The 14,332-nt window shown below is 41.8% G+C and overlaps 1 protein-coding gene across 2 annotated transcripts in view; it reads right to left on the bottom strand.

Annotated features, from left to right (window-relative positions):
* CLYBL (citramalyl-CoA lyase) overlaps positions 1 to 14,332 on the bottom strand; it is a 596,361-nt gene that overhangs the window by 41,978 nt on the left and 540,051 nt on the right. For both annotated transcript variants that reach the window (XM_077482940.1, XM_077482939.1), the window contains one exon: positions 9,977 to 10,101. In XM_077482940.1, coding sequence (XP_077339066.1) covers positions 9,977 to 10,101 — 125 coding nt within the window. The remainder of the gene's footprint in view (positions 1 to 9,976; positions 10,102 to 14,332) is intronic.

Genomic DNA, 14,332 nt, shown 5'->3' with positions numbered 1-14,332 from the left:
TGTTTTTTTTTTTTATTCAACAGAATACCCTAAGGATTGTCAGGAGCCCCTGCAACCTTTCAACAGCTAATGTAATAAACTTGATTGAGCTGCTGGTGTATCTTGATTATGTCATTGCCTTCAGAAAGGTCCTTGTAGATTATGAAGAGAGACTGGAAAAGGTACTGCAGAGACTCCATGAAGAAGGGTTAAAATTGTCATTGGAGAAATGTCGATTCTATTAACCCTCAGTCACCCCTCAGTCACCCCTCAGTCATGTTGTCTCTGCAGAGGGAGTTGCCACCGACCCTTAAAAGTTAGAAGCTGTCTTTTCCTGGCCTAGACCAAATTACATCATTAAACTAAGTGCTTAGGGTTCTGTTCCTACTATCGAAGATTTGTTGAAGGGTTCGCTAAAATAGCCTGACTCCTCAAGGAGTCACTGAAGAATGGAACAGGAAGTTGCAGATGCACCCAAGTCAAGTAAACCAAGTACAGGACCATGAAAACCTCAAGTATTTATTTGAGAGCAGTGCACAGATCAGTGCGAGTAGGCGTTTTGCCAGCTGAAGAGGTCTAACCAATGCTCCTCTTCTAACCTATACTATATTACCAAAAGTATTAGGATGCCTGTCTTTACACGCATATGAACTTTAGTGGCATCCCAGTCTTAGTCAGTAAGGTTCGATATTGAGTTGGCCCACCCTTTGCAGCTATAACAGCTTCAACTCTTCTGGGAAGGCTGTCCACAAGGTTCAGCAGTGTGTCTATGGGAATGTTTGACCATTCTTCCAGAAGCACATTTGTGAGGTCAGGCACTGATGTTGGAGAGAAGGCCTGGCTCACAGTCTCTTCTCTAATTCATCCCAAAGGTGTTCAATTTTGTTGAGGTCAGGACGCTGTGCAGGCCACTCAAGTTCCTCCACCACAAAATCACTCATCCATGTTTTTAGGTGCAAAAAACCAAACTTGGAACAGGAAGGGCCAACCCTAAACTGTTCCCACAAAGTTGGGAGCATGAAATTGTCCAAAATGCCTTGGTATGCTGACGCCTTAAGATTTCCCTTCACTGGAACTATGGGGCCAAGCTCAACCCCTGAAAAACAACTCCACACCATAATCCCCCCACCATCAAATGATTTGGACCAGTGCACAAAACAATGTCCATAAAGATATGGATGAGTGCGTTTGGGGTGGAGGAACACAGAGTCCTGACCTCAACCCAATAGAACACCTTTGGGATGAATTAGAGCACAGACTGCGAGCCAGGCCTCCTTTCCAACATCAGTGCCTGATCTCACAAATGCGCTTCTGGAAGAATAGTCAAACATTCCCATAGACACAGTTCTAAACCTTGTGGACAGCCTTAGCAGAAGAGTTGAAGCTGTTATAGCTGCAAAGGGTTGGCCAACCCAATATTGAACCCTACGGACTAACACTGGTATGCCATTAAAGCTCATGTGCGTGTAAAAGCAGACATCCCAGTACTTTTGGTAATATAGTGTGTGATGATCTCTCTAAACCATATGAACTACATGTTGATGCTAGCGGAGAAGGACTGGGCAGGGTATGGACATCTGCGACCAGTCGCGAATGTGAGCAGAAGTCTGACCCCTGCCAAAAGAAATGACCCTACTCACAAATTGGAGTTAATGGTCTTAAAGCGGGCAGTAGTAGACAAGTTAAAAGACTATTTGTATGGTGCAGACTTTGTGGTCAAGACCAACAGCAACCCACTTATGTGTTCACCTTGACTAAGTTGGATGCTACTAGGCACTGGTGGTTGGCTGCTCTGTCTGGATACAGATTCAGCCTAAAGTATCGTCCCGGAGTCGGAAACAGAGATGATGATGCTCTCCAGAGACCTGATAGCTCAGACACCTCCCCAGGAGGTTGGACACAACTAACTCCAGAAGGATTACAGCCCTTTTTCAAGGGGCAGAGTACCATGCCAAGAGGGTGAGAAGAGCTGAACAGTCACCATAGCATGTATCCCTAAATGATACTATGACCTTTCCCAAGTAATAGATGAGGGCCTGCCCAGGCTGCCAAAGAAGGATCTAAGGAAAGATCAGCTAGAATATTTCCTATGCAATCTAACACTGAAGGTTATGGAAAGTCAAAAACTGTCAAAAACCATGAATCTGACTGAGACAGAAGTACAGTTAAATCACACTTGTTTAAAAATAATAAAAAAAGGTAAACAGAGTAAAGGTAGTCAAAACATATCCAGAGTTCAGGAACCGGAACGCATAGTCAGACAAGCCAAAACATCTGGGAGCCAGAAGGAATGTCAGCCAAGCAAGTCTTTAACAGGAACACAGGAGAGCGTCTGTAGAAATGTGACCAAGGTGAAGGCAGAGATCATCTGGACTGGGCGACTTAAGTAGGCAGGACTGGCAAGCAGTACCATCAACAGATGAGTCACTGTGAAGAGATAGGAGCTGGAAATTAGCCGACAGCTGAGCGGTCAGCTCAGAGAAGGAAGGGCTGGGCACAGCCCTGACAAAACCCAGACATGTTGTCAACAGACACCATGAAAAAAAGCACAACTAGTCCACAGGGAGCGGAGTTGGCTTCAGTTGAGGGAATGGGCGGACTACTAAAGGGGCCTTTTGGACAACCCTGAAGTCAGATGGCAGTTGTTTCTACAAAAGAAAATAGACCATATTAACAGCTTAAAATGATGAGCAAAGCCATCTAGAATCAGAAAGGACTTTCAAGCTAGTCGGACATTGTTTCTATTTGTCTTGTATATGAGCTGAAGCTGAAAACTACTGTCATTCTTGCTTAAAATGCATTCAGAGGAAGACTCTGCCAACCAGAACTGCCCCTATGGGCCATCTCCACAGTCAAGGACCAATGGAATTGCTGTGCATTGATTTCCTGTGTCTGGAGCCTGACTCGAGTGAGCTAAGAAATGTCCCATTTGTAACTGACCACTGCACTTGGTACATCAAGGTGTTCCCAACCAAACAAGCCTCAACTGTAGCTAAAGTTCTTGTGGAAAAGTTTTTTGTCCACTATGGCCTGCCTATGCGCCCTCCCCTCACGCCAGGTTACTAGGTGTAATCCTAGACTCTGACTTGTAATTTCAGCCCTAAGTCCAATCGTTGTCAAAAGTTTGTAGAATTCACCTTCGTAACATCTCAAAAATGTGCCCATTTTTAACAAATGAAACCATCAAGCTCCTCATTAACTCCCTTCTCATTGGCCTGCCTCTCCATAGGCTATCCCCCCTTCAGTCTATCATGAATGCTGCTTCCAGACTTATCCCCCTTACCAACCGCTCAGTGTCTGCCAACCCTCTCCTCCAATCCCTACACTGGCGATCTGGCCTTTGGCACTTCCTTCGATAACTTCTCACCAAGGATACATAGATTGCTTAAGAGTAAGTTTGAAAACAGTGTATAAAGCCCCGTACACACGAGAGGACTTATGTCCGACAGACTTCCGAAGGAGTTCCGTCGGAGTTCTGCCGGAGTTCCGACGGAGTTCTGACTGACTTTTCGGCGGAGCGGACTTGGCCACACACAATCACACTAAACTCCGACGGATTCGAACGTGATGACGTACGACTGGATTCGAATACGGAAGTTCATAGCCAGTAGCCAATAGCTGCCCTAGCGTCGGTTTTAGTCCGTCGGAATAGCATACACACGAGCGGAGTTTTCGAAGGGACACGGGTCCGGCGGAGTTCCGTCGGGAAAATTTGAAGCATGTTCCATATTCTAAAGTCCTTCGGACTTTGGCGAGTCAAAAGTCCGTTGCAGCCCACACACGATCGAATAGTCTGACGGACTCAGTCCGTCGGACTTTGGACGTTGAAAAGTCCGCTCGTGTGTACGCGGCATAAGGGGTCCTAAGATGCCTGAGGTCAATGGAGCAAAAAAATAAGTAAGACTAGCAATCTGGGGACAGGGTTTTGCAAAGGAATCTCATTGTTCCTGGGAAACACAAACGAGCTTAGCACTGGAAGTGGCAACCTTATATTGTCTGCAAACAGCTGCCCGGATTGCTGGCCTATCAAATCCGCCCAGAAGAGAAGGCGGGCCTATTAAAGATATGGCATCTCTTGCCTATAGCAGAGGCAGTTCAGATTTTCCCACAAAGACAACATAATCTATGACGAAACGCGTCTGGAAGGCATGCAGTGATGCCACCACGTCATACGAGGGGAGGACAGACTCCCGAACAAATGGCGGCCGGCTTTTCTGACTCTTTTTATATACAATTTCTAATGCAAGTTTTGTAAGTGCAATGTTTATTTATTTTAATAAAATGTCCAAATCGGTTTTACACTATGAGGGCTTCCTCCTCTCTTTGAGCTGTTATTAGTGCATTATCCTTTTCGGAATGGGGATCCTGTGTGAATAAAGTGACGCTGTAGTTACCGGTGGAAGGCCGATCGATAAGTTCCTGTGTACCAGTAACGATGTGGATGGTTCATAATTAAAGCTTAATTGGTTTTACCGTCTGGTAAGCGCATTCACTTCTAGGTGACGGGCACTTGCTTGCTGTGTTTCGTGTGAAATCACTGTGGTGTCATGTAAAGAACTCATACATAGGACCCATATCTGCTTTTTTTGATGGACTGTTGCCTTAAAGTAATTTTTTAAGCAAATTTAGTGTCGATCAGTGAGAACAATTTGAGGATTTAGAGTCATATATTTCAATATTTAATCAATCTTTGTGTGATGTAATTTAATTTATATTAATTTGGTTATTTAATGGTGCCTGAGCTCCTAAGCCCTTATTTTTAGTATGTCAAAGAGACTAAAGTTCCTAAAAAGGTTGAGGGAAAGAACAGAATGCCTGTCAGGGAAGGCTTGCCCATAGTACCGACAATGCTCCCAGGCACATATAGTACGTGTGCGCAGGCACAGGCTGGCAAGTGTCTGGGCAGATGTGCACAGAGGTGTGCATTTGTGCGCACGTGTGCATGCCTCTGTCACTAATACTGGAGCCAAACAGGCTATTTAAACTGGGCTGCAGCACTGGCTCATTGCCGTTTGGTCTACAGCAGGGATATGCAATTAGCGGACCTCCAGCTGTTGCAGAACTACAATTCCCATGAGGCATAGCAAGATTCTGACAGCCACAAGCATGACACCCAGATGTAGAGGCATGATGGGACTTGTAGTTTTGCAACAGCTGGAGGTCCGCTAATTGCATATCCCTGGTCTACAGCATTCTATGTATGTTGTCTGTCGCCTGTTCCTGTGCCTGACTTATGATCCTGACCTGGCTTGCCTCAGACCATGCTTAAACACTACCTGCCCTGACCTCGGCTTGTTCTTTGAATCTGCTTTTGTCTCCTCTTTTTGCCTGATCTGCTTCATGGCTGCTGACCTTGGCCTGTGTCCTGACTATTCTTCTGCCTGTCGTTTATGCCTGATCTGACTGTCTGTTACCGAATAGGGGTGCCTAACTCTGCTTCCTGTTCATCCAGTCTACCACAGTATCTCTGGTCCATTAAGCTCTCGTCTGGTCGAGGCTCACTTACCAAGCATCTCTAGCCTGTCGCCAGCTAGCCAAGCACCTGCCAGTCTGCTACCAGCCAGCCCTGCGTCTGCTGCATCTATCTGCTGTCAACTGCCTCTGTCTCTTAGTTCCTTCCCGGTGAAGCATTGGCTGCTTTCCTCTGCAGACTACTGGACTTACTACAGGCACTCATACCTCACCATGCTCTTGCAGCCACTGTCTCACTGCCAGTGGTTCCTGAGCCGGAGCTGTAAAAGAGACCCCCCTCTTCACTTCAGGCTCAATAACCAAGTACATGACAGAACCCATGCTAACCAGTGGCTCCTATGGTGGTAGCACTACACATTATTCATTCAGTACAGATTTCCTTTTTCTATATATTACGATGAATGCCCTAAAGAGGTTTTAAATGTTATGTCTCAAAGGAAAATTGTCGTTATAAAAAAAAAAACAACAACAGATGACTATACTCACTTACCTGCTGCAGCATCGATCTGATATTACAGCTGTCCCCCATTCTAAGCCCAAGAATTGAGTTATCAGTTGATTGCTGATCGCTCAGTTCTTGTGCTCTTATCAGAGAGCGGTGACTATCAAATACTGCTTTCTGGTCTGCACCTTTAGCGCTAACTGCTTAGCTAGTTCTGGCAAACTTTGTAGCTTGTTTTAAGAAGACTCAATGTCTTTCTAATTGCACAAAATAAAACTAGTTATTAATATTTATGTAGCACTGGCTCCTGACGAGCATGCACTATATGTTTTTGAAAGTTAATATTCCTGAAGCCACAGTTGGGTTTTAGGGCTAATTTTGCCAGTGCCAGTCCAGCTGGGTTGCACTGGTTTCTCTTTGGCTGCAGGTGTCGCTGTCACCGCCGGCAGGTGTGAGAACACAGTTTAGCTAGGCATATTGAATGCCACGTTTTTCTCGGAACCAGCCCAGTGGGAGCGGTCTCCTGCTGTGAATTCTGGGAGGTGGTATTTAAGGTACTGACATCACGTGCTATGGGGTTCCGGTCCAGAAGATTTTTTCTGTCTGTTGGGTTCTGGTCCTCCTGACCAGCCCCATGGCCCTCCTGGCCTGGGGTGCGGTTCCATGCATTTCCAAGGCTTGGGGCTGGATAGCCTGAGGGGAAGTAACTGCAGGGACAGTCCTGAATGGATATCGGGGCCTGGTGATTCAAGGGTGGTCCGTGTCGTCTCATCTAAGGAGAGGCCCAGCAACTGGAGAAGCATCCAGGGGAGGACTCTTCAGGAGAAGGCCATGCGCAAGGCTGGCTTCTCTGAAGGAGCCTGGAGGCTCAGTTGAAGGACACTTCATGGATCTACACTCATACGGTATCGCCAGACCGGCTGAGAGATACTTTGTCTATGTCCCTCAGTTTTGTTGAAGTCTATGGCAGAGACTTTTTCTCAAGTATTCTACGCTCAAGTCTGTGGCAGAGACTTTTTCTCAAGTATTCTACGCTCAATATGGTGGGAGAGACTAACGGTAAGCCCAATAAAACCAGCAGCTCCTTCGGGGGGCAGTGCTACATTTATAAAAAAAAACATCATAAATTGTTGATTCAAATCTGATTGCCTCAGTGAATCATGACAGAATTTGTTTCTTGTTAGAGCCATTTGGACCATGTTTTTATCTTTAATCATCTGCAGCTTTAGGCTCTGAGGAAGAAGGTATTCCTTCGAAACACGTCAACCAATAGAGGCCCTGGTGTCTTCTACTTTGCCATCTGCAGACTGTCAGGTTCAGGACTGATTGCCACAATTAGGTGGCCATTACAAGCAATATTTATCCACATGTTTGTGAGTAGTTTTTATCAATAAATATACTTGGGATAATGCACTAGGCTGGGGCACCTTCTTTTCTTATTTTTTTCTGTGACTGTTAGGATATTCCCTATCCTGGAGGGCTGCAAGGCCAGAGAGACCATCCCGTGAGCAATAGACCCCCTGGATGTCACACTAATGTTCAAGAGTGTTTGTTGTTGTTTGAGTGTTTGAGTGTTTCTCTTTCACATGGGCGGACTGATCGGGTCCGCCTGTCAGTTTTTTAGGCTGACCCGATCGGACCATACATTGCATATCTGTTGACACCCACCAACATCCGATCCAATCTGCTAAAAACAGACAAATGGGTGGGGATCCTTTCCCAATCCGTTTAACGGATAGGATCAGATGGCTATCGGGTGTAAACAGACAGGCGGTCGGTTTACAGGCTGTGCCTGTGTCTGCTCTACATAAGCAGAATGGAAATGGACAAGCCGTCCGCCTGCTCAACGGGGATCAGCAGACAAATTTCCCACTGAGCTGGCAGCATTCGCCCCATGTGAAAGGTGCCTTAGGGTCTTCAGGATGTAGGTTTCTAATTAATTTCTATTTTTCTGCTTTTTGAATTCCATAGACGTGTGTCTTTATTTCAACCTGACTAAATATATAACTATTTCCTAGGTACTGAGGTTCTATTTAAACAAGACAAACCAGCATTAGGAACAGACCAGTCTGTCAGAATATATTTACTTCTATAAGGTATAATCTAATTGAATAGATTTTTTTTTTAGCAACTCTGGTAATTGTTCAAGCTATTTTTTAGGCAAGTGGTTTGATATGCTTTCTACCTTCAATTCAGATTGCATGTTATCATATCAAGCAGACAGATGTCTAAAGGTAGATCTAAAAATGTCAGTGTTTACCTCTTTAGAGTGTTAAGAGTTAACATGTTGACAGTAGGTTTTAAAAAAAAAAAAGTAAAGGTAGGACATGTATACATGTTATACATTATTTTGTTTTTTTAGAATAGATAAGGTTTGGTACATATTTTCATACTCAGTATTTAAATCTTTGTTCAGCATGTAATCCCCGACTAACCAAAAAAAAACAAAAAACAGTCTATGGAACTTTAAAGGTGCAATGACTGGTTGTAGGAACAGTTAGCTTTTATAGGGCCTGTGTTTTACTTTAGTGTTGTATTAAAGAAATGCATTCCAAAAATAAAAAATGTGACTAGCATTAGAGCCACAAGTAAATAACAGACACTGATTTGCAAGCAGCTTGCTGACAGCATTTCCTGTGGCCAGGCTACTTCATTTTTGAACAGTGATGCTCAATTCACCTAAAAAGAAGACATTTTCCCAATATACCTAACAGCTTTACAGGATCATATATATTTTTAGGAATTTTAGTATACAGGACATCCTAATTGCCATGCAATCCTTAACAATAGCACCTTTTGTCCCCTTCGTGGCATCTCTCCTTTCACCTTATTTGGGTTCTATCTGCTGCCATGATTGACATCGCGTTTGGGTCTTATGCCAGTGCTCAGGCAGCCTAGCTGGAGTGAATGCTGCAGTGTATTCTTATTTTTTATATTTTTTTTATAGAAACCCACTACTGTGAATGCAAAGAGTTGATGTATTGTGCAAGAGGAAATTACACATGTAGACTAAATTGTGATTCTTTTGAAATGATAGAAAATTGTAAAATAAAAAAAAGTGCACTTAAGCTTTGTGAAAAACAGGATTGTTATCTGGGACAACTAGACAGTCTTTTGAGTATACTCTTTGCAAATCAGACCCCATATGCAACTAATTACTATACACAGCATGATGATACACAGTTCTGAACAATTTCTGTTTAACGATTTAAGGTATGAGGTAAGGTACACTATGATACGCATTTAGAAAAAAATATGGCATTTTCCTTGTTTTTGTAGAGGGTAACAAACAGGATTATTTCAAATAAACTAAGAGATAATTAGTAGACAATGCTAAAACTGGCATAAAACCTTCCTTCAGGCGACTCCTAATTTAAGTGTTACTGGCACAAAGTGGCGACAGATTGTGCTTCACTACTGCAATATTTACATAGCAGAAACCCACAGTGCAGAAAACGTGAGGCTCAATGATGCAGTAAATTAGCAACAACCATTTTCCAGTGTTAATTTGCTTCCTTGTATATATCCAAATCTTTGACTTCCAAACTGATATTCCACACAGAGTTATTTCTTAATCATTACAATTAAAAAGAATTATACGGCCATCAAATCCTGACCTGGCATAACACAGGATTAATACTGCTAACCATCTCAAATGTTCTTTTCTTCAATCTGACTTGATTAGAATTTTACAAGTTGAATACACGGCTAATTTTGGTTAGAAACCACACATGCCTCTTGTTCGACAAGTAAGCCTTAAATAGAAATCTACTCTTTGTGTTTACTAAGGATATGTGGAAAGTTTCCAAGGCAGAAAAGAGAGAAAAAAATGGAAAAAGGAAGTAGAAAGGAGAAAAGATAAGTGCCAAAGGAATCACAAAGGCAAAGTTGGTCAAGGAAAAAAGGTTAAAAATGGTCAAACGATGGGAAATATTGGTGTTTTATCTAGTGACACAGAAAGCTAGCCTAAAAAAAAATGAATGGTGCATACTAAAAAAAAACAAAAAACTATCACTTTTTCATAAGAATCACATGTAAAGACAGTGAGACACCAGACTATTTTTTTTTATTTATTTTTTTTACCTTTCCTAATCCTTGGTGCTCTTCGAAAGCAGAAATCAATTCCTGGGCCCATTTTATTTTGTCAGCACTCGGAGTAAACTGCTCCTGGACAATAGGAATCTGGCTTGGGTGAATCACCTGCTTACCTACAAGAAGATTAATAACACCAGAAACATGAATCAACAACAGATGTTCACGCAAAATGTGTCAAACATTCAAAGATGGAGAATGCCTCCCGGACTAGACATTAAATAATAACAAATAATTACTGTAATAGCGTTCTTTTTTTATCCCTGGCACTCCAAAGCAGCATGAATCCTTTCCTTGTGCTCAGGAGGCATGGAAGGATAAATGCAGCCTTGACTCAATTCAGTGCGCTTTAAAAGAATACAAATAATCAGTTCTGTTTTAAAGCAAACAAAAAAGGAGCCCCATTTTTGTGGTTTATTGTCTAGCTAGCAAAAAAGGGGCTGTGGCTGGAATAAACTCTGTTAGACGCAGAGGGACACTGTGCTATTAAACAGGTTAAATGTGAAGCCTGTAAGGGGAAAAAACATTATGTACTTCTAATGAGAAAGATACAAAGTCATGAAATTACAATATGTAGTTAAATGATACAGATCTCCTTTTCTTATCATTCCCATCAAAGATCCAATGAACAACAGTTAACATTTTCATGGTAATGGTGAAACACATGTCCTAATACTTTATTAGGGTTCTTATTTTATTTTGACCAAAGGGTTTAAATGTGTATGTACAGTCATTGTACACAAGACCAAACTGTGCCCCCACATATCAGCATTGTACAGTATATTGTGATGTAAATGCAATGCAAAGGCTTAATAATTGTAAAAAAAAAAAAAAAAAAAAACACTATTTAAAAAAAATACAAGCTCAGGTTTAAAATATATATTCCTAGTACAAAATATTTCTGGTAGCTAGTGAACGCTAAACATTATTATCCGTATTGTAGCCTAGAATTACAAATATAACAAATCTGCATGCACTGATACTACTCAGGACAAACATTGACACATTGCCTGTGCTGTTTATGTCTTTTTAATTTATCATAATCCGTCTTTAATCTAAGAGATTTTAATTTGGTTGCAAGAGGTCATTTTAAGTCCTTGAAAGCATCAACTATTAATGCTGACTTTGATAATCATTTAATCCATTATTTAAAAATATATTTTGCATCGTGTAGTATAGCTTAGTAACCCTGTGTCCACGGGAGATCCAACAATTTGCAAGAATGTGTTTAATATTTTTTTTTTTTACTACAATGGTCTAGAATTTAGACACAAAAAAAAGAAAAAAGCGAATGATAAAATTTGTTTTTGTATCCTGTTAAAATAAATATGTTAATAACAGTACATTAGAATATCTCTGGGCTTGAATGACATCAGATGTTTATATGATTCAAAATATCTAGATATATATATATAGCTATATATATATATATATATATATATATATATATACACATACATACATCTATCTATCTATATATCTATCTATATATATATATATATATATATATATATATATATATATATATATATACACATGTATATATATATATATATATATATATATATATATATCACACTATTTTCATTTAAACCTCTTCAGGAAATTATGTAACATGTAAAGGAGCTAGGTGAAATGTGACACTACACTGAAGCTCTCTAATCTGTTCAAGTTCAAAGACTTCATTGTCTGCTCAGGTATCGAACACCACTTGACATATTGTTCTAGATCAATTTGACAGCTACAACAGGATTACAATATTTCTAACTCTTCTTATAAGGGTCTTTAGCTGTAACAAAGCAAGGCATGCTTGTATGTAGCTCAGCATCACTGTCTGCAAATAATGTCTAAAATTTGCCGTGCTAAGCAGCTGCATTGTTTAATGGGATTCTGTAAATAAAACATGAATGATTTCTCACTTCTTCTGTTTTTATTTACAGCAAGGTAGGGATTTTTTTTCAAGGATAATCATGACAAATTAGTAGTAAAGTTGGATTCAAAGAGCATTATACATTTGTATAAGAGGATTAAACTTTCTCAGTGTTAGGTACAACTGTGCCCATTATTTCTAATGCACCTTGACCAGTTCTTATCAGAATTGCGCTCACAGATGGTAGTGTGCTGTGCTTCCTATTGTTGTCTTTACACGACATCAACTGACCTGTTAACTTGAACAGCTGTGGCAGACCACCTGAGTTAAGGGTATGCAGTACGGCTCAATAGGGAGAAGCTCTGCTCTTCTTATCAGCACAACACACCAATTCTCTTGCTATGTTCTTCATCCTTATGCATTAGACATGGTTTGGCATATATCATATAGCACTTGGAGATGTAAAACCATGCCTGGCAAGGTTAAAGCGCCTTGCCATTATTAATTTACTTTTAGTAAATGTAACTCGAAACACAGACATTTTCTCTTTATATACTGTAATTTAAAGATAGCCTTGGCTTAATTCCTGTGCATTCAATGGTGGCAGCCATACTGCGAAAGTGCTGTAGGCAGCGTGTAGCCCTAATACTTTCATAGGCATGTAGGGATCTGCTGCCCTTTACTGTTAGCTACTAATATCACAGTATTATTTAAAATGATATATTAGCACTTCCTGTTTCTGGAGGATTGCTAAAAGGATAAGTTCACCTTTTGGGATAAAATAATAAATGCACATATTTTTGCAGGAATAAAATGTGCATGTATTATTGTCTCCCTGGAAAGCATTGCACCCCTGATCAGTAGATCAGGGGTGCAATGCCAGAATCCCGAAAACAAGCCCTGCAGCTTATTCAAAACTACAATCTGTCAGCCACAAAGATCGATGGTACTTGTAGTTCAAGCAATTCACAGGAAACTGTGAATGAATGACCCGGCTGTGTGGGATGAGCCCAACGTGGCTGCATTATTTCCAAATAGTGACAGCAGGTGCCAGGAGAGGTTCCAAGATTGCTGTCACGGGGGGGAGTCTGACTCCACTGAAACTTGTAACTTGCTCCAAAAGGTGAACTTATCCTTAAAAAAAAAACACAGAAGGAAAAAGTACAGAAGCTCAGGGCCATCTTAACAGCACCATGGGCCCATGTAAGCCTGCCCAATTTACGCAACTACTCCAAAGAATTAAAGTACAATATTTTCTACTTTCTGCTATGAAACATATCAAATTACAAACGTTCGCAGCCCCCCTTCACACCTGTACGCTCGCAGCCCCCTCACGAGTGTATATATGACACAAATGTACACAGGCACGCATACACACACATGCACATACATACAGACATACACATACACTCAGACACACACACACGTACACAGACACACACATATACACAGACACACACACGTACATAGGCAGACACATGTACACAGACACACGCGCACATGTACACAGACACACACCTGTACACAGACACACACACAACCCCCCCCCTTACTTGTTGAACAGCCTTTACTTGTTAGGTGGTGCTCCTTGTGCCGCTCCCGGCTCTTGTGCGGGACACACTAGGGATGCACATGGAAGAATTTGCCAAAGAGGGCAGAAAAGAGCCCGATGTCAGCTCAATAACACTCACACACATTCCAAAAGCCAGTGCAGCCACGGAGCTCTCCTGCACCCGCCCCTGCCTTCTCCCATCCCCGCCAGAAAGCCGTGCCCTTCTAGACACTCGGGGTGGCCCTGCCGGCTGGACTGCCTGTGCCTGCTAAACCTGACTCCCTTGTCCCGCTGCTACTTCTATTTGTCTGGCTCTGAAAGCAGTGCCCAGGGGTGCCCCCTCAGTAAGATGGCCCTACAGGAGCTACATTAATGGAATATTGTATTTTCTAGATCAGAGGCAGAGACTATTAGGAAATTGTTCCTATGTTCTGACCTGTAGCTGCCGATAACTTTTTGATCCGAATCTTAGTGACAGACAAGTCTCCTTCCTACTGTTATTATCTCACATGCACAAAGCTAGAAAGCTAGATTTGTGTTAACGTATGTGTTTGGTAGTCACCAGACAGAATATTACTAGGTGAATTTGTTTATTGCAATGGAGTTTATATGTCACTCCTTTTATTTTGGTTAACCCTGTCTCTTCTGGTCTGGGATTCCATAGCTAGTTTTCGCTTAGGGCTCAATAACCAGTACAGGCTAGAGCCAGGTTAGGCATCCGATGGTCACTTCTGGTACTTTAGGGTTCTGGTTGCATTACATATTAAAAACTACTAGTGAGGGACTAAAGCATAGAATAGACAGGCAGAGACTGAGCTCCAGTGCCACGCCACAATTTCTGTATGTGAATAGTTGCGTTCAAGGCTGGTTGGACAGTTGGAGGATCTCCTCACCACTGATCTCATCTTCTGGTCTCCAACACAAA

This window comes from Lithobates pipiens, unplaced genomic scaffold (assembly GCF_037356315.1).
Source record: "Lithobates pipiens isolate NorthernLeopardFrog02 unplaced genomic scaffold, aLitPip1_a1.2 Scaffold_16, whole genome shotgun sequence".
Classification (NCBI taxonomy): Eukaryota; Metazoa; Chordata; class Amphibia; order Anura; family Ranidae; genus Lithobates; species Lithobates pipiens.
This window is presented reverse-complemented; position numbering and strand designations above follow the sequence as displayed.